Source organism: Thrips palmi, unplaced genomic scaffold, assembly GCF_012932325.1.
Source record: "Thrips palmi isolate BJ-2018 unplaced genomic scaffold, TpBJ-2018v1 HiC_scaffold_18, whole genome shotgun sequence".
NCBI lineage: Eukaryota > Metazoa > Arthropoda > Insecta > Thysanoptera > Thripidae > Thrips > Thrips palmi.
The window spans coordinates 17,828,088-17,854,890 of NW_023144627.1; the positions used below are offsets into that span (position 1 = coordinate 17,828,088).

General features: G+C 55.5%; 1 protein-coding gene across 3 annotated transcripts in view; it reads right to left on the bottom strand.

Moving 5' to 3' along the window:
• The window catches only part of LOC117645187 (transcription factor Sp9), a 78,879-nt gene that overhangs the window by 18,697 nt on the left and 33,379 nt on the right, over positions 1 to 26,803 (bottom strand). The window contains exon 1 of one of the 3 annotated variants that reach the window (XM_034385200.1): positions 19,251 to 19,721. The exons of 1 other annotated variant lie outside the window; for it this stretch is intronic. In XM_034385200.1, the coding sequence (XP_034241091.1) occupies positions 19,251 to 19,397 (147 nt within the window). In that variant the 5' untranslated portion in view covers positions 19,398 to 19,721. Of the gene's footprint in view, positions 1 to 8,394; positions 8,810 to 19,250; positions 19,722 to 26,803 lie in introns of those variants that run through there. One more of the 3 variants, XM_034385201.1, reaches the window with a different exon arrangement.

Sequence of the window (26,803 nt, forward strand, 5' to 3'; positions counted from 1 at the left end):
CACACACTCACACACACACACACATTCAAAGACAGACACAGACACAGACACGCATCCGCCGCGGCGCGACAAATTTTACAGCGAAATGATTTACGCGCCGCGTTTTTACGATGACACGTGTGTGGGTCCGCCGTAAATTAACGAGCCGAATTTGAGACGCGTTAACAGGACGCTCCTCCCAGACTAGAATAATCGTCGCTGAAAACGGCGCCGTCCGACGGGACTTCCGGATTTTCAATAATTTTCTGTGGCATCAGCCTTCCTCCCCGTCCCCCCGTCCGTCCGACTCCACCAACCCCCTTCTTTTCTTGCCGTTCCCGGGACTGATGGTGAAACAAAAGGAAGGAAAGCAAATCAATAACCCGAGCAGATGTGCATCGGGCAGCCCTTGCGGCCCTTGCGGTCTCTCGGAAAGGAGTACAACATCTGTTGGCCGCTTGGGCGAGCGTGGCGAGCGGTGCTGGCTGGCCATTCGCAGAGACGCACCGCACGCAGAGAGCTGTCGGCGCGGGAAGCGTTTTCCGAAAATCAAATCGCAGACCAGAAGAAACTGCAGCAGCAGACAGTAAAGTAGCTGGGGATGGACGTACCATGGGCCGACAGATCTGACATAGACTCCGCAAAGGGAGCTCTACACAGCAGCGTGCCAGCACACTTCAACCTGGAAAGACTCATTTTTGTGACAGACTTCTTACTGACTAAGCACGTGGTTTCAACTGACTCAAGCTCCCCAAAATAGTCTCAAGCTTCCCAAATTTACGCTACATGCCGTATTACTCGTACTTAAAGACTGACACACAGGCAGACATACAAACAAACAGACAGACAGACAGACAGACAGACAGACAGACACACACACACTGAATGCAACATTTGTAGCCCTCATTACTGCGCGGGCTGCAGGTGTTGCATGGGAGCGAGCGACGCGTGTTGCCGGCCGGTCATCAGAAACCGCAAGCCCAGTGGCCGTGGGGCCGTGGGGTGCCGTGGGGCTGTGAAGGCGAAGGCCTCGGTGCGGCGGGCACGCCAGGCGGCAATGCGGCAGCGCGGCAGGGCAAGGATGATGAGTTCATGGCTTGTGCCCGCGGGGCCCGCACTAGGGGCGGCTGGCACCGCCGCTGTTGCTGCTGCAGTTGCTTCAGTTGCCGCTGCAGTTGCTGTTGCAGTTGCAGTTGCTGCAGTTGCCGCTGCTACTACTACTGTTGTGGGCCGGAGGGCATTTACACGCTGCTCGCAAGGCCTATCCCACCTGATTTCCGATCCCTTTCCTCATTTTAATCCCTTCCCCATTCAATCACCGGTCTCGCCGGTCCCCGTACAACCACGTATCATCCAAGGGCTCCCTATGGCTTACGCGGTTGTGTCCGGGGCGACCACCCGAATCTGGCAGGGCAGTACGTAAGCACCGCGCAGTGTATCACGCAGCCGACCTGCCGAACGCCGGAAACTGACTTCATTGGATCAGTGGGAGTCTCTCTCTCGCACCCCTACGGCCCTACGGGACGCCCCGTGAGTGCGAGAGGGACTTGGGACTCGGAAAAGCTCTTCTATTTCAGCTAAGGCCGCCCACAATTAATTTCAAAGACTGGCGAGCAGGGGCGGGTGGGGAATGCCCGAGGGGGCAAAAACTCGGGATTTTCGTGTACACATGATTCGGAAAACGCAATGATTCGCAATGATTCGCGTAATTCACGCGTTTGAATAATTTGCGTGATTTTGTCTGATTTGAAAATTTTATCTTGATTGCGCGTGATTGTGTGATTTCTATGTAATTGTGCATGGCTTTAATTGATTTCATGGCTGATTCTGCCTTATTTCGCGACGCACCAGGGTGATGTTGAGCGTGATTGTGTGCGATTGTGTTCGGAAAGAAATGATTTCGGACTGATTTTGCCTGGTTTCTTTGTGACTCTGCCTGATTTCGATCGATTTTAGTGATTTTGGTTGATTTCTGATTGCTTGATTTCGCGTGATTCTCAATGATTCGCGTGTGATTTCGGGGGCCGTGTACACATGATTGCGCGAGTTTTTGCCCCCTCGGGAATGCCACACCGGAAAAAGGACAACACCCTGCCGAAGGTGCACTAGGAAAGGGTGAGCAGCGAAAACACGTGCAGTGTGCAAAAGGAGGGGCATCGCACCAAGACGGATCCGGCGACTCGTGTGACAGACAGCGCGAATGAAAAGAAAAATAAAGGAGGAAAAAAGAGAAAAAGCGCAGTGAGGCGATTACCCCCAGCGGACAAGGGCAACGACGACGGAAGGGAATTCGGCCAAAGAGGAAAGGGAAAAAAACAACAACAAAAAACGGGGTCTTTTCCAGCGAAATTTCATGCAAAAAGATTCGCGCGAAAAGGCCAGCGGTGTTTATGCAAGGCGAAGAAATGAGGCGGCCGATCATAATGCGCGGTCCATTACAAGGACACGGTTCGAGGGCCACTGCTGGCGGGTACGAGTGGCTTCGCTCCGTCTCTCTCGCACCCCTACGCGACGCCCCGCGAGTGCGAGAGAGACAGAGCGACGCCGTTTCGGATTCACCCTGCTAGGGGAGTCCCACTGGAGTACGTCCCAGGGGGCACCGGCTGACAAGTACGGGCGTGTAATCCTCTTTAGCGGCACGGATTTGGCCATTGGCCTCAACCCCTCTGCCCCTCCCCCCCCCCCCTCCCCTGCCACTCTCCCCCATTGTCCGCGAGGTGTCACACCGTTTTGTGGATTTTCCGCTCCACATTTACAAGCTCGACACACCGGCGCGCACCTTGAAAACCTACCCCAGGTGTGGCACTGATTCCGACAGTCGGTTTCGTCGCTCTGCCTCTCTCGCACCTTCACGCGTCGCCCCACGGGCGGGAGAGAGACAGAGCGGTGACTCTCTCGGAAGCAGTTTGCCGTGCCGCCGCCCCCTGGTCCCTCGGGGTCTCCGTTTCGGCCGATGCGTCCGCGGCGACCCACAAATCCAACTCATTTCGGCGAACAATCTTTGATCCCGACTCCACTTTGCGATCGAGGAATCCGCCCACCGTCGGCGCAGGTCGGTTCCGCCCTCTCTCTCGCACTCACGGGGCGTCGCGTGGGGGCCGTGGGGGCGCGAGAGAGACTCAGGCCAATCAGGGCCCTTCCGAGGCGGGGCTGGCGGGGCCACCGCCAGACGGTCTCCGGGACGCTCGACACCCGCGCCAGCATCCCGAAACGGAGCTCCATCGCTCTGTCTCCCTCGCACCCATGGGCCGTCCGTAAGGGTGCGAGAGAGACAGAGCGACATCCCTCCGGAGTCAGCCGGCAGACCGCCCACACCGACGGACCCGCGTGAAAATCCGCGAGAAACGGGAGAAACCGCCGCGAGCCTCTAATGTCATCAGGCAGCTGATTTGATCCGGGTCGTCCCGAGGGGGGAGAGAGAGAGAGAGAGAGAGAGAGAGAGAGAGAGAGAGAGAGAGAGAGAGAGAGAGAGAGAGAGAGAGAGAGAGAGAGAGTCAGCCCCGCGGTGGGCTTGGAGTGGCGCAGCGCAGCCCACAATGGTGCGGACACGCGTCGGGCGAACAACAGCCGTAAAACAGTTTGTCGAGGCAGTGTTTCGCTTCCCGCTGCGGTATTGATTGATATGCTGATCCCCCGGGAGCGCGACCGCGGTGGCGGCGCGGCGGCGCGGCTCGGTGGCGGCCCCCCGCCGGGGATGCATCCATGGAGGCGGCGAGTGTCGAGTACAGGCAGCGTCAAAAGTCCTCGAACCGAACGTGTGACCCCACCAATGGATTGCTCTCCGAACGAGGAATCCATTGGTGGGGTCACACGTTTGATTCGAGTCTCATTTAGCGACTCTGGAGCTCAAAACGCGTCTCGGGTTTTGGCCGCCGGCGCCGGTCGTCTGGCCCGCTGAGCGTCGGAAGCACACAGAAAACAGTCCTTCCCGCCGGAAGACACGAAACAGATCCTGGCGACAATGTAGCCTAGCCGTCCGTCGGCGCGACTTCACAGGGAAACTTGTAACCAGAGAGGAGCGCTTTTCGGCAACAAAGAGCGACCACTAACATGGGGTGCATGTCCGAGGCCCGAGGGGCGCTCCGGATAGGGCAGGCGGCTACTCGGCAGACTCTCGACGGCGCAGCGGGGTCCGCCCCGCCCGCCTGGCCCGCACAGGGGCACCAACTACACGGCCAAAAAAAATCAACTTTTGTAAATTTTCACAAACTCAAATATACGGCAAAAGAGGAGCTGCCGAGATTTCCAGGTACCTCCAGGAAAGAAAGGTTTACTTTATCCCAGGATAGCCACCGGTGAGTCTCAGGTGCTGCTTTTGCCATGCTCACTCAGAGGCTTCTAGGACCAACAGTTACCAACTGGGAACAATTTTGTGCTGAGAAACTTTGTATAACCAGCTTTGTGACGATGTCTCTGGACGTGGTCGTGCACAAAATTTGTTCCCAGTTGGTATGCGTGGCCTTTTAGTGTGAAAACCACCTTTGCTCTTTAGTTTCCCTGAGGACGCCTGTGAAACGGATTTATAGCCAGACTTTTGAGCGTCGATGATGTCAACAGGGGGGGCTTCTGCTGCGCGTTGCAGCGCGCGCCGCGACGCTGGGCCACACAAAGACTCCCCAGCCGCATCCCGTAGGAGGTCCACCACACCGCCGCTGGGTCGTTTTCTTCGCTCTGTCTCTCTCACACCTATACGGGACGTCCCGTGAGTGCGAGAGAGACTAGAGCGACGACAACGTCTCTCGGATTCACCAGTATGCTGTGGTCGGTGGTGGCAGGACGATCACACCAAAAGGCACGATATAAATAGTGGGCATTGTGAACGGCCGAAATCCCCAAATCCTTTGGGAAGGTGACATGTGACAATGACCTGGTGGAGGGGATGTCCCGGACTCATTAACGTCACGTACCGGTCACGCTAAAAGGATGCATGGATTGGAGCCGGAGGGTGGGGGGAAGGGAGAGGGGTCGACCGAGGGCGTGTTGCCAAAAGCAGCCCCGCAAAAATGATGCGGATCCATTAAAATCCGCCGGCCCGTTTCGGGACATTAGAGCTGCCTGCTTTATTCTTCTTTTTTGTTGTTTTTGCCTACATTTTTTCCCCTTGCAAACAGCGATTAGTCATTGTCCACTTGCCGTGTGCTTAACGACGCCGCCGGTAGTCGAACCCGAGTCAATCAGCAAGTCAAACAACTGGGTCAGGCGCCGGCAGCGCCGGCAGCGCTAGCCCGGAAGGCCAGTCCCAAATAATCAGTCATAGTCAGCCCGCTTGCCCGCCTGCTTACCCCCGAACGAACGAACGAATGAATGGGACTGAGCCGTTTCTTAATCTTTCGCCATTTGACATTTCCCGCGTGCCGCCCGGCCTGACTCGCCTGTTTCAACAGAACTACACGACACACTGCTAGAACCGAGCCCGCGTTTTGCATTGGGCGATAAAAGGACGAAAAGGTCGTGAAACGCACATCAAGCCCCGGAAGGGAACGGCTGCACCGCCATTTCATTGCCAGAAAAGCCGAAATAATAATAATGATGATGATGATAAGAGTACAGTACAGTAACAACCCTACCGCCAGGCCGCGACCGGCCGGCGCCTCACATCCACGCTCAAACGCAGACTATGCAGCAGGCTGCATTCACTCATTGCTCCCGTATTCCTTGCAAATCAACTTCACCGACAATCCTCAACGAGAAGCTGCCTCGAAACGTAAGTCAGGATTGTGTTCAAAAAGATACAACAATTTCACAGTGCTGGTCACAAAACATTGCTTATTTAGACTGAATCGACAGCAAACCAACCGACTAAAACCACTCGTTTTCGTTGTTGAGGTTGATGTCACCACCATCACAACTCTCGTGCTCCACCGGGCGTATCAGTTTTCAGCCCAGCAAACACGCAACGGTGATGCTGCTGCTCCAACAATAAACAACTACAAAACGGCGAGAGGTCGTGAGTCCCCAGACAGTACCCAGCGCGCGTGCGGTTCACTCAACGCCGTTGTCTTTTTTTCGCGACCCCGGCGCGCTCTACCGTCTCACTCATTTTCATTCTCCCCGAGGCGGCTGGGCTTCAAGGCACGAGCTGCTTAATTATTTGCCATTATCCGAGCCTTTCACCGACCCGCGCGCCGTGGAGGCAAGGCGCATCCTAGATCAACCCCACAGTGGGCCAGAAGACCGGTGGCGGCGGCAAAAATCCCGGACGCGTTTTGAGCTCCAGAGTCGCTGAATGGGACTCTCAGGACGAGCAATCCATTGGGGTCACTCTACAAACTGAAGTGTGTACTCAGTATGCATCTACAGATGCATACTTGCAAGTACACAGCTACAAATGCATACTTAGCTGAGTACACATCTACAGATGCATACTCAGCTGAGTACACATCTACAGATGCATACTTGGCTGAGTACACACCTACAGATGCATACCTAATCTCTCCAAGTATGCATCTACTGTACTCAGCTGAGTATGCATCTGTAGATGTGTACTTAGCTGAGTATGCATCTGTAGATGTGTACTCAGCTAAGTATGCATCTGTAGGTGTGTACTTGCAAGTATGCATCTGTAGATGCATACTGAGTACACACTTCAGTTTGTAGAGCACACGTTCGGTTCGAGTCCCATTTAGCGACACTGGAGCTCAAAACGCGTGTTTTGGCCGCTGGCGTCGGTCTTCTGGCCCACCGTGCGGGCCCCCGAAATCTCGAGACCTCGAAAGCAGTGCCACCAAATCGGCGCCCTGCCTTGTCCTTGCGTGCTGCAGGTCGCCGCGAAGCGCTCCAATCGCATCCAATTTTGACAACGGGATCACGCAAAACGTCTGGGGGCGGTCGGGCCTGTGTGCGGATTCCGGGACCGTCTCTGTCTCTCTCTCTCGCTCTCTCTCTTATAAGGGACGCCCCATGAGTGCGACAGAGACGGCGAAACGAAGCGGCGCGCTCTTTTGCTCTGCGGGTCGGGGCGTGCGAGGGTGTCTCCCCCGGGGCACGGCGGCCCCGGCTGCCCTGCCCTCGTCATGCTGTCATCAGGCACGCACCCGACCTGTCCGAGCCCCGCCACGCCCCGCCCCACCCCGCCACGCCCCGCCCCGCCACGCCCCGCCGCGCCATTGTGCTTCGTTTTCACGGCAGTAATTATTTGATTCGGTTGTTAATCGGGCGCCACTAATAGGCGACGCGATACGCAAAACCAACAACGCCAATTACAGTGTACCCGCGGCGTGAACTCGCTCGCCAAACGACGCCCCGTCTCTCTCTCCCTCTCTCTCTCTCGCACTCGTGCGGCGTTCCGCATGGGCGCGAGAGAGACGGAGAGCCGGAATCGGTGCGCACACTGGTAGCCGACGAATGTGACGTCATATTCCTTCGAATGTGAATTTTGTCACGTTTGAATGTTGATTCACGTTCAAACGAATGTGACATCATATTCAAACGAACGTGACAAAATTCACACTGCAACGAATATGACGTTACATTCGTTGGCTACCAGTGTAGGGGCTTTCCTGTTGGTTTTCCGTACCGCGTCGTGTTTCCGCGTGACGCGTCTGCTCTGTCTCTCTCGCTCTTGTATGAAGAGCCCCGAGTGCGGGAGAGACAGAGCGACGAAACGACTCTTGTGAACTGCTCGGCTGGACGACACTTGAACTCCCTTAGGGCCCCTGCGTTCATGTCCCTCTGCGCGCTCAAGCGCTAAAGCCCCCGTTCGAACACCCCCGCACAGCGAGGGGCCTCGGAAAATCCCGGGCGTTGAGCGCAAATCTCACTCGAACCGAACGCGTGACCCAACCAAAGGCTTGCTCTTAGAACGAGGAATCCATTGGTGGGGTCGCAAGCTTGATTCGAGTTCCCTTTAGCGACTCTGGAGCTCAAAGCGCGTCCAGAGTTTTGGCCGCCTGCGCCGGTCTTCTGGCCCACTGTGCGTGGGCTCGGACTTTGCGCGGGGAACGCCCCGGAGACGGGCAGGCCGGGCAGCCCATAGCGGGAAACCCCTGCGTGACGACGCACCGCCACTATCACTTACGCCCCGGGTTCGAACACCCATCCTTCTGATCCGCAGAGGAATTTTGAATTGGTTCAATTCGCTAGGACATTCCGCAATTTCGGAAAGGCCCTGCACGGACCTACGTACTTACTAGATTCCCTATGTACAATTGTGGTAAAGTTGAATTTTGAGCATGCAAATCACGTAGAGAATTGTACAAAATTTTCCAAACTTTTGTACATATTTTTTTTTTTGCTGGAAAATTTTACATGCTAGAGCGCTACAGGGCCTGCTAAACTGTACAAAAACATTCACCGAGTTTGGAACGCAGTTTGAAATACAATTTGAAACACATGTCTGACAGTCGCGTTTGAAGCGCTTATTGGACAGTCCATTGCCTGCACGTCATTCCTGTGCAACGCTTTCGACGTACTCACCGACTTGTTAACAGGCGACCCGTACACTAGCTGGGGACCGGCCGCGTGGTTTCGATGCCCCATAGGGTTCACGTCCGTCAACATGTCGTTTCAAAACGGAGCGTCTTGCTGTGCTCCTCCTTGTCCTTCCCGTGGAGACACTCCGTGCGTTCTGTCCCTCTCACTCTGTCACGCACACACACTGGCAAATGTCGACTTTCTATCTATCAACTCGTCTGCAGTCATCCATGGCCGGAGGGGCAGGGCCGTGGCACTGCGGTCACCACGGCATCACTGAGGCACTGGTTATCACTGGAGCACTCGGCACGCGTGGCGCCGTGACGTCACGTGACGTGTCACACGGGGGCCGTGACGGACACACACACACACACACACACACACGTCACGACGGCGGGCAGATCCTCCCCGTGCGCAGACCATGGGCCGACTGGAGGCCGGCGCGCCGCTGCCGCGTGGTCTCCCCTCCCCTCCCCTCCCCTCCTGCCGCGAGCTGCCGGCGGGGGGCGGGGCCAGAGGCCGCCCGGCCAATCCACGCCCAGCGGCAGCACGCCCATCGACCCGCGCCCCCTCCTCCGTCCTCCTCCGCCGCGCGGTGCGTGCGAGTGTGTGTGCCAGTGTGTGTGTGCGTGAGTGCGCGTGTGTGTGAGAGAGAGAAGGCCGGCGGAACGGACAGAGACGTGACGTCACGCGTCGCGACGACGTGTCGGCCGGCAGATCAGATCGACGCCTCGTCCTGCGAATAGCGGTAGACTCCGAAAGTTGTTTCCGTCGCTCCGTCTCTCTCGCACCGATGCGGGACGCGCCGTGAGTGCCAGAGAGACAGAGCGACGAAAGCGACTCTCGGCATCGTCTGCAGGCGTCTCGGCAGGAGACACGCCGGGCGCCTTTAGCTAGTGGCGTGCGAGCTGCCAAGCCGTATCGCGCTGAATCGAATGAAGGCACGTTCAATTCAGTTCTGAAACAAAATAATTTTGGAACAAAAAAGCAAAAATAAAAATGCCCCTGTATGATTTGTTTGAATCGTATTCGAATGTGCCTTCATTCGATTCGGATCAATTTTACGCGACAATAAATATTGGATTCGAAGTGGAGGAAAAGGACGCCGCCCGGCGAGCCGCGAGGAGAGGGCAGCCCGTTGCGGTCAAATGGGGCTGAACCAAAATAGAGCCGCTCACTGCGTCACCGCGTCTCGCCGCGTCTCCAGCGCGGACAGGCCGGCGTCCCATTGGCCGTCACTCTCCCTCCCTCCAATTTCTTCGACTAATGATGTTGACTAAACGGTATTCAATTTGGCCGCGCTCGAGTCGACGTAGTCGACACGCCTGCACTTTGGGCGGTGGTTATAAGGTCTCCTTGATCCACCACCTCGGTCCACTGGTCGCGCGAGTGAAGCTGCTGTACTAGTCGACGGATCTTGCTACAACCCTTTCCTATCTCACAACTTTGTGAGTGTGTGTGTTTGTGTGTGTGTGTGTGTGAGAGAGAGAGAGAGAGAGAGAGAGAGAGAGAGAGAGAGAGAGAGAGAGAGAGAGAGAGAGAGAACATCCAACACCATGCAAGAACTCCACCTCGGAGCAGTAAATAATGTATATTTGTTAATTCATTCACGTCGGTGCGTTTCGTCGTACCTACACGGGTGCAATGGCAGCAGGTGTGTGTATGTGTCTGTGTGTGTATATGTGTATGTGTGTGAGTGTGTACTTTTATATATGTATTAATGTGGAAACGGCGCGACCCTTGCAGCCAGCCGTCGGCCCCGCCCCTTTCCAGCGGTCCAATCCCGCGGTCGTAAGGTCGTCGTCAGCAGACCGCCGAGAGTCGTTCTCGTCGCTCTGTCTCTCTCGCACTCACGGGGCGTCCCCTACAGGTGCGAGAGAGGCAGAGCGACGAAAACGACTCTCGCGGAATGAGGCTGCATACGCATACAGTCAAAATTAATTACGCGTCGAGTTAAAATCGAAATAAATGGCGGTTCTAGAACACAAGAGCGCGCGGTTGAGCCGGCAGGCAGCCCTCGAACAAAAACAACAACGACCGCCGCAGTGTTGTTGTTGTTGTTGCTGGCTGGACCCGCGCCAGCCCTGCATGTTTCCGCGGCGCGACGTTCTTTCCGACAGAGGGCCAACACATGAGCGCCGCCAGTGGCGTGCCACGGCCCCGCTCTTTTAACGGCCGCAATATTTGCGGAGACGCGCCACGCCTCGCCACGCCTTGCCAGCCTTGCCGCGGCGTACCGCGCAGTGTGGCGGCGCCCTCATGAGAAATTTATACGACGGTAACGGGGTGGTGGGGGCTGTAGTGCACTCTCCGACAACAAACCTCCGGCAGATATAAACGGTCCCATTAATCTGGCCCTGGGAGAGAGAGAGAGAGAGAGAGAGAGAGAGAGAGAGAGAGAGAGAGAGGGGGGGGGGGCGTTAGTGGTAAGCTCCGCGTGCTCTTTTCACTTATGACTTCAAAATTAATTTTGCGGGCTTCTGCAAAAAATTTGCAACCCCTTGTTTTTTTTCTTTTTTAAAGGAATAAATTCACTCAGATTTTTGGAAAGTACAATCCCACAGTGCTCGGCTTACATTCCGTGCTGCTACACCACCCTCTGAATTACAAACCAGCGCGAACACGGGCACGCTCACACTCACACTCACACACACACACACACGAACAGCTGTGCAGGGGTTGGCCCCCGGCAGGTAGGCAGCCAGGCGTGCTCCGGTGTTGAAGGGGAGGCCGCGCTGTGAGGCGGTCGAGAGCCTCATCACGCAGACCACGCACGCGGCGCACGCACGCAGGGCCCGCGTCCGGTCACGCGCGGGAGTGCGAGCGAGAGGGGAGACCGCCCGCGTGCGGTCACGCGCGCGAGTGCGAGCGAGAGGGGAGGCGGGGCGCGGATTTTCGTCATCTCGAGTAGTACGGGGATCTTGACGGTGTCAGAGGGATTTCCGCCGCCCGCGCGCAGGGGCGGCGTTCCACCGTACGCCCGTGTGCCATATTGACCACACCTGCGGAACCGCAACCGGGCTTGGATTCGTCAACCCCTCCACAAGGATTCCGGATCCTTTCCTTCCGCGTCACCATATAAGGACGAACAAAGGTTAGGTTAGGTTAGGTTAGGTTGAGGTTGAGGTAAGGTAGAGGTTAGGTTAGGGCAGTGGTTCTCAACCTTAGGGTCGCGACCCCAAGTGGGGTCGCGAAAAAATTTTAAGGGGTCGCGGCGAGGTAGCTGGGGTGGTGTTTTGGGCCGATTTTAAGCAGCCACTGCGTCTGATCCGAGGCGGGCATTTTGCTCCCTCAACCGGCAATTGGTCTTTGAACCTTCCTTTAGCATGCCTTTGTTACGGAGTGTGATTATCAGTCTTAGTTTGGGAGCAGTATTGTCTCAAAGTTGGCCGAAACGGTCAGAAATGTCTTTGAAAAATCGTGTTTTGGGCCTATTTTAAGCAGCCACTGCGTCTGACCCGAGGCGGTATTTCGTCCTCCTTCAACGGGCAATTGGTCTTTGGACCTTCTTTTAGCATGCCTTTGTTACGGAGTGTGATTATCAGTCTTAGTTTGGGAGCAGTATTGTCTCAAAGTTGGCCGAAACGCTCAGAAATGTCTTTGAAAAATCGTTGTGCCTGTTTTTGTCAACTTTGAGACAATACTGCTCCCAAACTAAGACTGATAATCGCATTCCGTAACAGAGGCATGCTAAAGGAAGGTACAAAGAACAATTGCCCGTTGAGGGAGCAAAATGCCCGCCTCGGATCAGACGCAGTGGCTGCTTAAAATCGACCCAAAACATGATTTTTTAAAGACATTTCTGAGCGTTTTGGCCAACTTTGAGACAATACTGCTCCCAAACTAAGACTGATAATCGCACTCCGTAACAGAGGCATGCTAAAGGAAGGTCCAAAGACCAATTGCCTGTTGAGGGAGCAAAATGCCCGCCTCGGATCAGACGCAGTGGCTGCTTAAAATCGACCCAAAACATGATTTTTTAAAGACATTTCTGAGCGTTTTGGCCAACTTTGAGACAATACTGCTCCCAAACTAAGACTGATAATCGCACTCCGTAACAGAGGCATGCTAAAGGAAGGTCCAAAGACCAATTGCCCGTTGAGGGAGCAAAATGCCCGCCTCGGATCAGACGCAGTGGCATGCTAAAGGAGGGGTCCCGTGGGGTCGCGAAACTTTTCCTGGGGGTCGCGGAAATTTTTGGCTACAAATTTGGGCTCGCGAGCCGAGAAAGGTTGAGAACCGCTGGGTTAGGGTGAGGTTAGGTTGTTGTTCGACACTTTCCTTCCCACCCTACATCCTTTCCCTGCTCGTGACCGTGGAAGGACGTCCGAAGGTCGCCAACATCTCGCCGACATGTCGACATCATCGAAGTAAGGCCCAAGGGACGCAGCGGGACGCAGCGGGACGCAGCGATAGATGGAATCGTCCGTGTCGATCGATCGTCGATGCAGCACGAGTGAGCCACGCTGCCGCCGTGCCGTGCCGTGCCGTGCCCACTCCGTGCTGCCAGCCGCCCCACTCGGTCCTCGCCCGGAGCTATGGGCCAGGCGGCTTCCTGGCCGCGCCCCTGCGGCTGAGGCACAGTGGAGGCGCGGTGACGTCACATCATCTTGCGCTCCGACGCTTCATTCCACGAAGATGCACGAATTTTCAACGCCTCTTGAGTCCAAACATCAAGAAAAATTACTAAATTTTTGTTTTTATTACTTCAAAAAAATGGCTCAAAATTAGTTTGGGACCGTATTTCTGCGCCCTTAACACCTTACGAAGTTTTTTTGAGCATACATATTACAAACTAATTTATTTACAAAATTGACTCCAAATTGTTTAGGTCCGTTTTTCGGCCTCCGAGAAACACGGCGGCGCAGGCCATGCGAGCCGGCTGGTCCTCCGTTCCGGCAATTTTTTCGTCCGCAGGTGGCAGAGATTTCGTTGGGATAATCGGAGCCGATACGTTGGCCGGACAGACGCCCAAAAGCGGCACTCCGCGATCGGCGCGCCGATTATGTGGAAGAAGGAACGAGTTCAAAGACCCAGCGACTCAGCGCCGCGCAGCGCAGCCACGGCTAGGCCGGACACGTCCCACCACCACCTGCTGCCGAAAGACCATTTCGTCCTGACTCTCTCGCACTACGAAAGGGCGCCTTGTGAGCGCGACAGAGCGACGGAAGGATCCCGCGGAAACAAGCGACTGTACACCCAAAAAAAATGTCTTCTTGCATCAAAATCTTCATTTAAAAAAAAACGAACTTTTTAAAAACTTTTTTAAAAGAAAATTTTTGTTTCCAAACTTTTTTGTGTGTGTGACTCTAAAAACCAAAGCAACCTCGGGTCGATCCGACTTAAATGTGGTAAATGGAAAATTAATTAATCTCTGGAAAGGCGTTCTCTCCGAGCAAATGGTGGAACTGCGGCGTTCTCGTCCGCCGCGTCCGTCCGTCCATCTTGAATGCGAGGCGCGCCAAAATGGAGGCTCGTTACACGTGTTATAGCCTGGAACAGGTTCCCAGCAGACTTATTCCGAGAGTCGTTTCGTCGCTCAGTCTCTCTCGCACTCATGGGGCATTCCCTATGGGTACGAGAGAGACAGAGCTACGAAAATTTCTCCCGGAATGATGCCCAGCCAAGCCCAGCGGAGCAGAGCCGGCCAAGTCCGAGCAAGCAGAGGACGCGCCGGGCAGAGCCTCCTAGTGTCCAGTTTCAGTTGCGAAGAAATAAAACCATTTCGACTTGTTGGCTCCGAAAATTAATTGCGGGCGTGTTAGAGCGCTTCTGTGATATTCCCCCGGTCGGCCGAGGGGCGGCCGGGCCCTCGCTCCGACACGCGAAGTTCCGTGGCCGCCAGAGCCGGAGACGGCCAAACAGAATATGAGCAGGATTTGTATCAAAGCCTCTCCGACTTGCAAAACAGGTCCAAGCGCGAGCTCCACATGGAAACCTAATCACTGCCAGCCCCGGTGCAGGCCTCGGGGGACCGGGCATAAGCCACAAGTTTCCAGAATTTATCGAACAGAAAAGTAAAAATTTAAAAAAAAATGAAATAAAAAAATGCAAGCAAAAAAAACGGACAGATAAATATAACCGCAAAATGTATTACCAAACAAAAAATCTACAACAAAAATATGACAATTTTTTAAAAGTATTTCCAGAAAAAGTGTAGGAAATGTTGTAAAAATGACGTTGAGATGTGGCGCAGAGGCAGAAAGGGGCGGGGGTGCTGGGAGAGGTTCAATTGGACAATGACTAGGTAAACAAGACGCCGCGCAGGAAACGGAAGGAAGAATAAACGTGAAAAAGCCGAGTAAAAAAAGACGTAATGTATTCGGACAAAAGCAGGACGTGCGGGCTGCCGGTATATCCGCCTTTTGCCGCTCGTCCACAAGACGGGAAAGAAACGGTGTACTGTTGCGTCTTACTCGTTTTTCGTGTTTTTCTCTCTTGATTTCCACACGCGATACAGCTTCACCACGCACCCAATACGCCGAAGTCACCAAACTCCAGATCGGTTCCGCCGGTTTTTCCCGCGCCGACACCAACTCATCGGCAACCCGGCGCGTGTGCCTGCTTCGTCTCTCTCTCTCCCTCGCACCCTTCCAATACGCCCGGTGAGTGCGAGAGAGACAGAGCGACGAAAGCACACTGTCGCCCTGCGGTGCTGCCGGGGCCAGCATCAGCAATTCATGAAGAGGGGATCCTAGTTGGGCCTCCGCCAATCTTAATTAACACTGTTTTCTGATGATGTCCCCCTCGCCCCTCCCCCCGCCGCCCTCAGTGGCCAGACGAAAAGCGAAAGCCACTCGCCGCTGGACAGCACAACAAAGTTGTACACGGATCGAACGCAAGGCAGGGCCTTCCGCCCCGGGGGAGGGTACCCACACTCTGGTCCAGCACGGCAAAGGCACACACACACACACAGAGCCCCTTTGGCGGGAAAAAGGAAAAAGGAAAGAGGGGGTGGAGGCCCCAGCGACGGCCACGTCGTACACCGCCAGGTCGTACCGCCAGGTCGTACCGATGGTCCCGAACCGGGCCTCGGCCGACTCAAACCGAGTCAAGCCCAAGCCCGAGCCCGCTGCTGTCTTGAGTCGGGAACCCTATAATTATGTCGGGCCGGCCGGTGTGAGCTCTGCTGCCCCGGCGTGTCCGCCTGTCTGTATGTCTGTCTGTCTGCCTGTCCGTCTGTCCGCCCGTCGAAGCAGGCCGCACTCTTGACGACGAGCTTCAAAAGCCCCAAAGCCGCCGGAGCCTTCCTTCGCAAAGTCCGCTGAGTCAAAAACTTGGACCGTGAAAACGGAGTCCGTTGTGGGTGTTGCGTGGCGCCGCTGCTTGTCTGGGTGGCGCCACTGTAGCTGCCTCTTTAGTGGAGCCACCAGTGGTGCCACCACGCCACTCTGTCACGCAACGACGAGTTGGCAACACTGCGGTCTGATAGTCAGCTGATTTGGGCCAAAGTCTTGAGCCCCCATCCTCAATGGATGCACTCAGCTGGCATCATGGCGTACCTCAATTACGTCAAGAAACTACTTCCCAAAAAACGACGGGCTGGAATTTCCGCGCAGGCGAGCCACAGTGGGCCAGAAGACGGGCGCTGGCGGCCGAAACTCCTGGACGCGTTTTGAGCTCCAGAGTGGCTAAACAGAACTCGAACCAAACGTGTGACCCTACCAATGGATTCCTTGTTCGGAGAGCAATCCATTGGTGGGGTCACACGTTTGGTTTGAGTCCTGTTTGGCGACTCTGGAGCCCAAAACTTGATCGGGATTTTGACGGCCTCCACCGGTCTTCCGGCCCACTGTGCGAGCGGCTCCAGAACGGAAAGCAAGGCTCGTCGAAACAATTCTGGAGTTACTGGAACGAACGACACGGCCCACGCCGGAGGTCCAGAGACACTCGGAATACGGGTATTATTATCGAGACGATAACGATCAATTATTGTTATTATTGGACGAATGTGACGAATGTAGTAACGACTGCAGCAACCTATTTCGACAGTTTTTAGGTCAGGCGCGTAAAGCTTGAGCTAGCAAAAAAAAAGCGTGGATTCAGTGACGACTAAATTGACCGGCTGAATATTTTTAGTTCAGCTTCCCATGATCAATGCCTGAGGCACAGCCTGCGGTGTGTTTACAAAATTTCGAAGCAGACGGAATATTTTAAAGACGGCGGGAATTTTCTTTCCTCTGGCTGCATCTCACTGCAGCAGAGCGTGCGTCAGGCTCGGCTCGCTCCCCCTCTCACTCCCCCTCACTCCCCCCACCCCCTCTGCCCGCAAGGTCGCGCACCACGGAACCGATACCGTCACGCGACGGGCTCCTCCACACAGTAACGCACCGAAGATGCCTTTTCCAACTCTGAAAACCAATTTTCGCTTCTTTAAACGTTCAAAAAGCTGGTTATAACTGTCGTTGAGTGCTTAAGAACCCTCATAGAAGAGAGTGTTCCGGCACCGCGCAGACCGCGGCAATTAGCATCGGCCGCGGATAAACTGCGGCCATAGAAAATAAATTGCAATTACAATGCGAGGCATGTCCTTCGCGGGGGTCGACGCTCGTGTGGAGTTGCCGACTCCTTTACATTTAGTATCCCGATGGGAGGCGCGATAGCCGCGGCGTGAGGTGACTGGACGGCTTGGCCGCGGTGGCGGGGGGCAACCCTAGACTGGCGCGCGCACGCGCCGGGTGGCACTGCGGGGCCGCCATTACACTGGTCGACGAGGAGTGACGAGAAGCAGAGAGCGCCGCATGCGGGCCGTGAAAATAGGCAAGCGGTATTGCCAAGCAGTGTGGCAGTCAGCCTGGCGGGTAGGCAGCCCGGATGCACGCGTGTGTTCGGGTTGCCTACTTGCGGCCAGCCTGGCGGGTAGGCAGCCCGGATGCACGCGTGTGTTCGGGTTGCCTACTTGCGGCCAGCCTGGCGGGTAGGCAGCCCGGATGCACGCGTGTGTTCGGGTTGCCTACTTGCGGCCAGCCTGGCGGGTAGGCAGCCCGGATGCACGCGTGTGTTCGGGTTGCCTACTTGCGGCCAGCCTGGCGGGTAGGCAGCCCGGATGCACGCGTGTGTTCGGGTTGCCTACTTGCGGCCAGCCTGGCGGGTAGGCAACCCGGATGCACGCGTGTGTTCGGGTTGCCTACTTGCGGCCAGCCTGGCGGGTAGGCAGCCCGGATGCACGCGTGTGTTCGGGTTGCCTACTTGCAGGCGGTCAGCCTGCCGGGTAGGCAACCCGAACACACAGGTGAGCCCGGGTTGCCTACCTTTCAATGAATCTGCACCACCACGGAACAGAGTATCAGATAGGCTAGAGGAAATCTTCAAAGAGAGGAGGAGGGGGGGGGGCCAACATTATGAGCATGGAATAGGCGCCATGGAAAAAATACTGTCCCCAAAACAATGGCGGCGCTGCGGGTTTTAATCCTGTGGGAGAAAAAATAGGGGGGAGGGGGAGGGTGAAGCGGGGGGGGGGGGAGAGATTCCTAGCGAGCGGCGTCTTGCATTAGGGCCCCGGCACGCGCGTAAAACACATCGCAGGAAGCCTCCTCGACTCCTTTGCAGACGATAAAAACGAATTCAGCAACAAAAGCGGATGTGTGCACTGCGAGCGGCACGTTTCCGTGAGAAAATCTCAACGAGTCGTTGCCTCGTCTTTTTGTTTGCGCCGTGTTCTCGTAAAATATGCCATCCGAAATGGACTCGCAGCAGACGATATGAGAAATGTGAGAAAACCGGAGGCGTGGCTGAGAAGTAAAATTTTAGCGAAAATATGGAAGCAAGCTTTTCTTGTTTGCGAGAAAAATTTACTGGAAAGCATACGAAGCACGTAGATTAAGGCAGTTGTAAAGGCATTGTAGAATTGCTTTGAAATCAGCACGAATGATTTAGCTGCTTAGCTTCATAATGCGAATAATGTTTCGATTCGATAGATTTTACAATGCCTTCGTTTTCTTCGTATTACGAAGAGATGCTTCGCACACTTTTTACTAAGAGTGGAATAAAAAAAGTGTTTTCCGTGTTGAATTTTTCGTCGCCGTGCAAAAGAACAAAAAGAAGGAGTCGCTCGGAACGGGAGACGTCCTTGGACGATTTCATGGACGCCGTACGAGCCGTCGGCCGAAACAATGGACATGACAATCGGGAATAAATCTAGATAAGTGATGAGGAAGAGACGGAAAGATAGAGGCAACGGAGAAAGGAGAGGGGGGAGGGGGAGCGTTTAGGCAGAACCATCAATGGGAAGGTGTCCACTAGGAGGCTAGGCGCGGCTCTAGCTGAATTTACTGCCGGAATTACCCCGCTCCTCGACATGGAAGGCGCTGGGAAAATTAGTCAGAATGTCGTTGTCACAAACTTCTACATCCAAAAAAGCCGATTCTCGTACCAAGATAATATACTTGCACAAAGAAAAATAACTTGAAGGTTTCAATTGAATTCAAAAAGTGGTTCAAAAACCTTTTTTTTTTCTTGTGACCATCATGCTCGACGCAGGTACATGTGCCCCTAAGCAGTTGGGTCTAGTTTGGCCGACGCGAGAGCCAAACTTGTTGTACTTAGCACCACGGCCCGCACCTCCGTGTTGGTAAACGTGTAGCGAGTGCATCCTGCATAATGCAGCACGCGAAACGAGTTTGACTCGGAGTTTGAGGTGACTCACCGAAAGAGGGGGATTCATCACAAAAGCCGAGAAAACGCCGCGCTCAGCACGTTACTCAAACGTTACTCGACCAAACCAGCCAAAGTGAACCATCCAACCATCTAGTTGAAATTGTCCAAATTTTTCGTTTCAGCTACTCAGTACAGACAAGTATTTAGCGTGGTTGGGAAACCCGCTTTCCCGGCCAACCAGCCCAGAATGACACTTCTCATACCTTGGCGTCCGGAGCGAGGTAGCCATTCGTCCCAGCGGAACCACTCGACTGCTGGTAGTGCAGGGCCGACGGGTAGGAGCAACTGCTGCTGGCCATGGTCGCGTTTTCCCGTGCGGGGGCACAGTCCGGGGCCTTTTCGTGGCACATTCGCGTATCACAGAACCAACGCTGAACCGGTGACGAGAACCAGCCAGAGTCACTCACTCACACAAACACACTCACACACTCACACACACACACACACACACACACACACACACACACACGGATCCGCCTATTTCCTCACGCGGCACTAGAAATCAACCAGGAGCCCGTTCGACACGCGTTAGCCGGCCATTAACACGGGCGAATCCCAGTCATTATTCGCAGAGCGACCCGATTATTTTCACTCGCAACACTTATCCGGCACTTTCACTGGTCAACAAGTCGGTCGTGTGCGGCGTGGCACACTGGTGCACCGAAAAGCGAGGCAGCGCGCCCTCGCCGGGCATTACACCGTAAATGATAATAATCCCGCACTGGTAATCATAGCCCGAAGAGGAGCACTGCGCCCCTCCAGTCCGTCTCGCTCCCACTCCCTCCCGGGCGGCCAATCCCCACCTCCCGCCCGGCCCGGCTCTGCCCCCACCCGGGGCCCCTGCCCCTCTGCCCCCTGCAGTGGTCTTTGCTTTTCATTTCAATACGCGCAGGGCAGGAGGATCGCGTTGAGGTACTCGGTGAAGGTGGCCGCTTCGCAAGGACAACGCGTTCCATGACTTTTACTTTACAAATATTCGCTTGGGTTTGATTAATTCAAGTATTAAATGTACAAAAATTCGAGGAAGCTGTGCAATCAGCACGCCTGAAAAACTGAGTTCCGACCAGTCTGCTTTGACATTCTCACACAAATGGCATTTGAAAAAAGAAAAAAAAAGTGACAAGAGCATTTACACGTTTCCGCTTCTTCACATTTCTAGCGGAAGAACTTAAGTTTCTTCCGCCAAAACTGCTTCCTTCCTGGCGCTCCCTCGAAAAGCGCCGGTAAATTAGGCTCCGCTAATGAGGGATTCGAAGCGCTCATCTTTAAAGAAAAGCAGTGTAGCATTGCTGCAATAAAGAGGAAACTATGGTGAGAACTTTTTTGTAGCTCGGACCTCACGCTGGGCCGAGGGCCGCCGAGAGGGCCCGGCTGAGAACCAGCGGGCCAATACAGATAGAAGATAAGGAAAAGGGTTCCCGTCTGAATGAATTAGTGCGCATGTGTGGGTGCGATACCTCATTGGTCACTAAACCGTAACAGGCCACGCCCACGCCCCCTCCCCAGCCAGTGCCCATCCAGAGGACCTAGTGGACTTATCGCGAACCCACCATCTACCCCTCTAACTACTTCTTTATTTAGCTTCAATATATCAATAGACTGTCTCGGCGGAGCGGAACGAAAATTTTCTCCACTGACCGTTTTATGCGCACTTTTTTTCTCAAACCTTGCCGTCTTATTTCATGTCCACCTGGAGTACTTTATCAGGTACTGGCAAAAAATGATGTCCAAAAAGCGACTCTGGAGCTCAAAACGCGTCTGGAGTTTTGTCCGCCTCCGCCGGTCTTCTGGTCCACTGTGCCTCGCCGACAGCCGAGACACGAGACATTCCCACACCGTAATGTGAGCCCCGCCTAATGACAGCGGTCATCATCGGGCCTCCCACATCAGCCGGCGCCAAACCCTTCACACACTTTGCAACCCTTTGCGCCCCAGACGCCGCCCCGCCCCCATAGCGTGGCCCCAGCGCCACTCCGCCCCTCGCCGCCCAGGCGCCCCTGCCGACGGTACAAGGCACAGTGGGCCAGAAGACCGGTGGGGGCGGTCAAAACCCCTGCGCGGTTTGAGCTCCAGCGTCGCTAAATGGGACTGGAACCGAATGGGTGGCCCCACCAATGGATTGCTCTGCGAACGAGGAATCCATTGGTGGGGCCAAACGTTCGGTTCTACTCCCATGTAGCGACTCTGGAGCTCAAAACGCGTCTAGAATTTTGGTCAACTCCACCGGTCTTCCGGCCCACTGTGCCACGCCTCTCCAGTTCCTGGAGTCAAACCTCGTATCCAGCGGGCATCTAGAGATAGAGGGCTGGTCCGCGGGCCGAAGCGCTTACCTGGAACAGAGAGAGACAGAACGAGGTGTTAATTAAGAAGCGATCGAAATGCCCGAGGTACCACGCAAACAGTTCGCAAAGGCCCCCATACGAACATGAACAACAGCTGTGCGGTCACACGTTCGGTTCGAGTCCCATTTAGCGACTCTGGAGCTCAAAACGCGTCTCGAGTTTTGGCCACCTCCACCGGTCTTCTGGCCCACTGTGCGCAGGAAGGAACGCTCAAATTGAAACCGTCCATCCCCGGCCGGTCGTTCGCACGCTTTCCCGCGCGGTTCCACGTGGCGCCGGTCAAGGCGAGCTAGATTATTATAACGCGACCGGGGCGATGCAGCGCAGGGCCGGGCCGGGCAGGGCCGGACTGTGTTGTCGTCGCTCTGTCTTCCTCGCTCTCACGGGGCGTGCCGCCGGAGAGCGAGAAGGACGGGACACGCGCCGCGTGGAGGGCAAGGGACCCGCATGGCACACCTCGCGGGGCGCGGCCGAGCGGCGCCCGGCACACTGACTCCGAGAGTCGTTTTCGTCGCTCCGCCTCGCTCGCTGCTATGCGGGGCGCCAACGAGTGCGAGAGAGACAGCGCGACGAAAGCGACTCCCAGTGTGCTGGACCAATTTGGGGCCACTTGGGGCGCCGAGGACAGCGCATAGGTGCGCGTCCTTCAAACTACACGGCCCACAGGGGACCCAAGGGGAACCGCCACCCCGCCCCGCGGCGCCCATGTTTGGCTGACCTCCTGGCCTGCCCCCCCCCCCTCCAGCCGCGCCGAGGTGGGAAGGGACTCGAACGGGGATTTGCATACGAAGGAAGCAAGGGCGACGCTCATTGGACACCTCGGCACAGTGGGCCAGAAGACCGGCGGAGGCGGCCGAAACTCTAGACGCGTTTTTAACTTCAGAGTCGGTATGGGGCTCGAGTCGAACGTGTGACCCCATCCATGGATTGCTCTCCCAACGATGAATCCATTTTTAGCGACTCAAAACGCGTCTAGAGTCTTGGGCGCCCACCCCAGCCTTCTGGCGGCCGTTCAAACGTCAAAAAACACAGATTTAAAAAACAATAAAATCAAAACTGAAACTATGATGACCATAGCGGAGTTTCACTGAAAAAAATAAATATACAAAGTCCACACCAGCAAGGATGAGGCCGGCTTTGAACGCGGATTTATACGCACGAAAGGCAACACCGTGAAACAAAAATAATAAGCGGCAAAACAAAAAACGACAATTAATCAAAACTTGATACTTCTTTATCACTCAAGGGTGACGATGGGATGCGAGTCAGATGGACCGGCCGGCAGTACCACCGGCAGCAGCGTCCAGGCCCGGCCGGCCGGCCCGGCACGCAGCGCGTCTTATCCGCAACCACAAATTTACTGGCCATAATTATAGGCTGGCTATATTTAATTGCAGGGTACGGCCGGAGATCCTCAGGATAAACTCGCATCGGAGAGAGAGAGAGAGAGAGAGAGAGGGAGAGAGAGAGAGAGAGAGAGAGAGAGAGAGAGAGAGAGAGAGAGAGAGAGAGAGAGAGAGAGAAGAGCTCGCGACGCGCGGCCGTACTGGTGGCTCCCAATAGGAAGAAGAAGGACCCGGTCAGTCCGGCTCAAGTGCACCGCGAGAAATCAATATTTCACTTCCATTGAATAATTTTCAATTTTTTCCCAAATTTCCTCAAAAAATACCGCAGCCTTTTTTTTTATTTTTTTATTTTATTAAGTCTTGCAGGACGTCATTTTTTTGTGATACTGTACTGTACAGCCGGTCAACGAGGCATACGCAGGAGATGCAAGGCGACAGTGCGTGAAAACCAAGCAGCTCGTCGCGTTCCCTCTCGTTTCTTTTTATCTTTCTCAAGTTTTGCATTTGATGTGCATGGTGGTCCCTCCTGACGAGGAGTATCCGCCTCGAATCTCCTTCCGCCCCCGCTGCACAGTGGGCCAGAAGACCGGTGGAGGCGGCCCACTGTGCGCCGGGCCCCTTGCTAGGCCCTTCTCGCAGACTGATTCCGAGAGTCGTTTTCGTCGCTCTGTCTCTCTCGCACTCTTGAAGCGTCCCGTAGCGGTGCGAGAGAGACAGCGACAGCCCCTCCAGGGGCACCAGGCAACCAACGGCGGCCACGGCTTGTCCACTCCTACTCGCCCAGCCGGAGATAAATATGAAGGAAACTATCCGAATGGCTCCGACAGGCCGGCCTGGACGACAGGCCCCGCGGGGCGCAGCGAGGGTGGCCGCCGCGGCTCAACCCTCCCCCCCCCCCCCCCACGCACTTAGGCAATGCAAAGAAAGCCGGCCGGTATGATAAACGAATTAGCCCGGCTCGCCACGGCCGGGCGGTTTGTGATGCCATTGGTCGGCATTAGTCACTGACAGTTGGACTGCCGAGACTTAGGACCCGTCAGGTTAATTGTTGGTTGCAGCGCCGGCTTGGCTCGGCAGACTGAGAGTCGTCGCTCTGTCTCTCTCGCACTCGCGGAGCGTCCCCTAAGGGTGCGAGGGAGACAGAGCGACGACTCTCAGTGTGCTGGCTGGCTTGGCGGCGCTGGAAGGGGTTGGGGAGGGGCGGGGCGGCCCACGCTGTGCCACGCTGCGGTACGCCCGTCCATGACAATGTTGCGGTCCATTTTTCCAACGCCGACCAACTGGGTGGTGGGGGTGGAGGGAAACGGACCGCGCGCGTGTCGCGCGGACTTCCCCCACCGCCGCACAGTGGGCCAGAAGACCGGCGCAGGCGGCCAAAGCTCGAGACGCGTTTTGAGCTCCAGAGTCGCTAATGGGACTCGAAGAGAACGTGTGACCCCACCAATAGATTGCTCTCCGAACGAGGAATCCATTGGTGGGGTCACACGTTCGGTTCGAGTCCCATATAGCGACTCTGGAGCTCAAAACGCGTCTAGCGTTTCAGCCACCTGCGCCGGTCTTCTGGCCCACTGTGCGCCTTCCCGCCCTCTCACTGGGATCCGCTGCGGCCTTCGATAAATATTCTTTTTCGGATAAAAATATATTTAAGAGTGCGAAGGAAAAGCTCGCTGGCCGAGCCATGCAAGGGCGGCGCGGCGGATTCGATAACCCCTCGTACATTTTTTCCCCCGCCTTCTCACGAAAAAGCCCATTTTCTGGGAGTCCGATGCCTCCAGGCACTCGTATGCTCTACTAGAAGGGGAAACACACACACACACTCACACACACACAGACACACACACACACAGTGCGCACTTCGGATTCCATGACGATTGCCCCTCTGGGCTGCCCTTTCAGTGCGTAACCTGTAATTAGAGCGCTGCTACTTTGGCGATCGTGTGTGTGTGTGTGTGTGTGAGTGTGCTCTGCTTCATCCCCGACTCGACAGCGTTGTCCAGCGGTCCATCACGAGCCAGGTGGGGCTTGGCTGCAGAGTGGAGAGGTAGCCAAAAAGGGCCGCAAGACAGGTGGCAAATCATACAACCCCTCGCACCAATTAAACCAAAGGGATTCCCACACCGCTGCGTTTTCTGGGGCTGCTGCCGTCCGAGTCAAGCCGTCTGTAAGAGGCTGAAGGTCAAGTGCAAGTTAAAATCACGACTTTTGCGATTTTTCTACGCTAAACAAGCTAGATTATTTTTTTAAAGCCCGTAACAATTCGTGCTAGTGATGCAAATTTTCGTCACCAATGTAGCTGATACAAAATCCTATGCATCAATACTGGGTCAACATTTTTAAACGAAGGCGACGTCATATCAAAAACGAACGTGGCAAAATCGACATTCTAACGAAGATGACGTCGGATGACGTCACATTCGTCGAGTAAGACGCCTTTGTTGCTCACTGCTCGTTGAGCATCGATTGGCCGTATCTGCGTCCGCCATCGCCCCCGCCGAGGCGCGCTGTTGAGGCCGCGAGGCCTTGACAGGAAGACAGTACAGTAACTCAGGCCATCCGGGTAAGTGAAAGGAGAGGGGCGCCAAGAGCTCCCACTCCGCCCCCTACACTGGGGGAGACCGCATCAAGAGATCCAAAAAAGAAAATAGTTCGCGGAAATAATTTAAAAAAAAAAAAACAGTGAAAGTGCAGACAAAATGAGTTAAAAAAAATAGTTATTGACTTCAAAAACTTAAAAAAAAAATGTGAAAAGAATCAAACTGTGCGTGGGGTTTCCTCGTTCGGCCTCCTTGGCTTTGGCGGAGGTTCGGAGAGGTGAGAGTCGGGGGTGGGCCTCCTCTGCGCCACCCTTGACCGCGGCCTCCCTTCTGTCTCGCCGAATGTTTCTCTCTCCCCGAGGGCGAGTGGCCCAACGCCCCGCCCCGCCGCCAACCACCCCGCCTCACCACGATACACCCCGCCCCGCCCCGCCCCGCCCCACAGACGTACCGCACGCACCACTTGTCCGCATGTGAACGCTTTACTGCCACTCCGCATGCGATCTTGGAGACCTCGGACCCGCCACGGCCCTTCCACCCCTCTCCCTCTCCCCCTCTTCCCCCACCCCCATCCACCCAGTGCACCCCCTGGAGCTTGCGCCGCCGGTAACCAACCAGAAGATGGACACCGTCTTGACTCCTCACCGCCTATGAAGTGCGCCCCTCCGCCCCAGTCCCGGCAGCCTGCACTCACCCTCCAGCCCCGCGTTCTCTCTCTCTCTCTCTCTCTCTCTCTCTCTCTCTCTCTCTCTCTCTCTCTCCTCTCCTCTCTCTCTCTCCCCACACTCTCCTCCGACCATCTCGGTGCCTGCTCTCACTGCACTCTCTCGCCGGGCCTTCTCCATCGCTCAACACTCACACACACACCATCACCAGCACACACCGCACACCACAAACGTGGGTGCCGCCTGCAACTGCAGCACTGCCCGGGGGACACGGAGCACTTCTCGACGAGTGCGCGGACAACAACTGCAGCACTTTATAATTCACGCGTCGGATTGCATCGTTTGGCACACCGCAGTCGGCCGACGAAAGTTGTCGTGTCCGCCAATAGCAACTGCCGCAGTGAAGGTTGGTGTGCCCTCTAAGAGCCAAAACCCCGCTCTTTTGTGTCATTTTTGACGTCACGAACCCAAAAAGGGCGTGTGTTGTCTTTGGGCCCCCACACAGGGCCGGCCGTTGTGTGAAGGTGGGAAATCTGTCAGTCGGCAAGCCCTGCCGCCCAGTGCCGTCCGAGAGTCCCAGCTTCAGCCCGCCAATTTAATTGCGCACTTACTCGCCTTTAATGACGGGCACAGAACCAATAAGGGTGCGGTTTTTTACCGCGCCGTGTTGCACTTCCAACTCGGCCTCCGTCGCGGGGTCACGGCCCCGGGGGTTTTAAATTTTGTCATTTTTCGCGGGGTTCGTTTTCCGTATCCGAGCCCTGCCGTGCCGACCGGGGGAGGTCCCCGCTTAACAGCCCGCCAAATTTAATTACCGCACATTACTCTTTGCCATTAGTGACCGAATGTGATAGAAAAATAATGGTCGA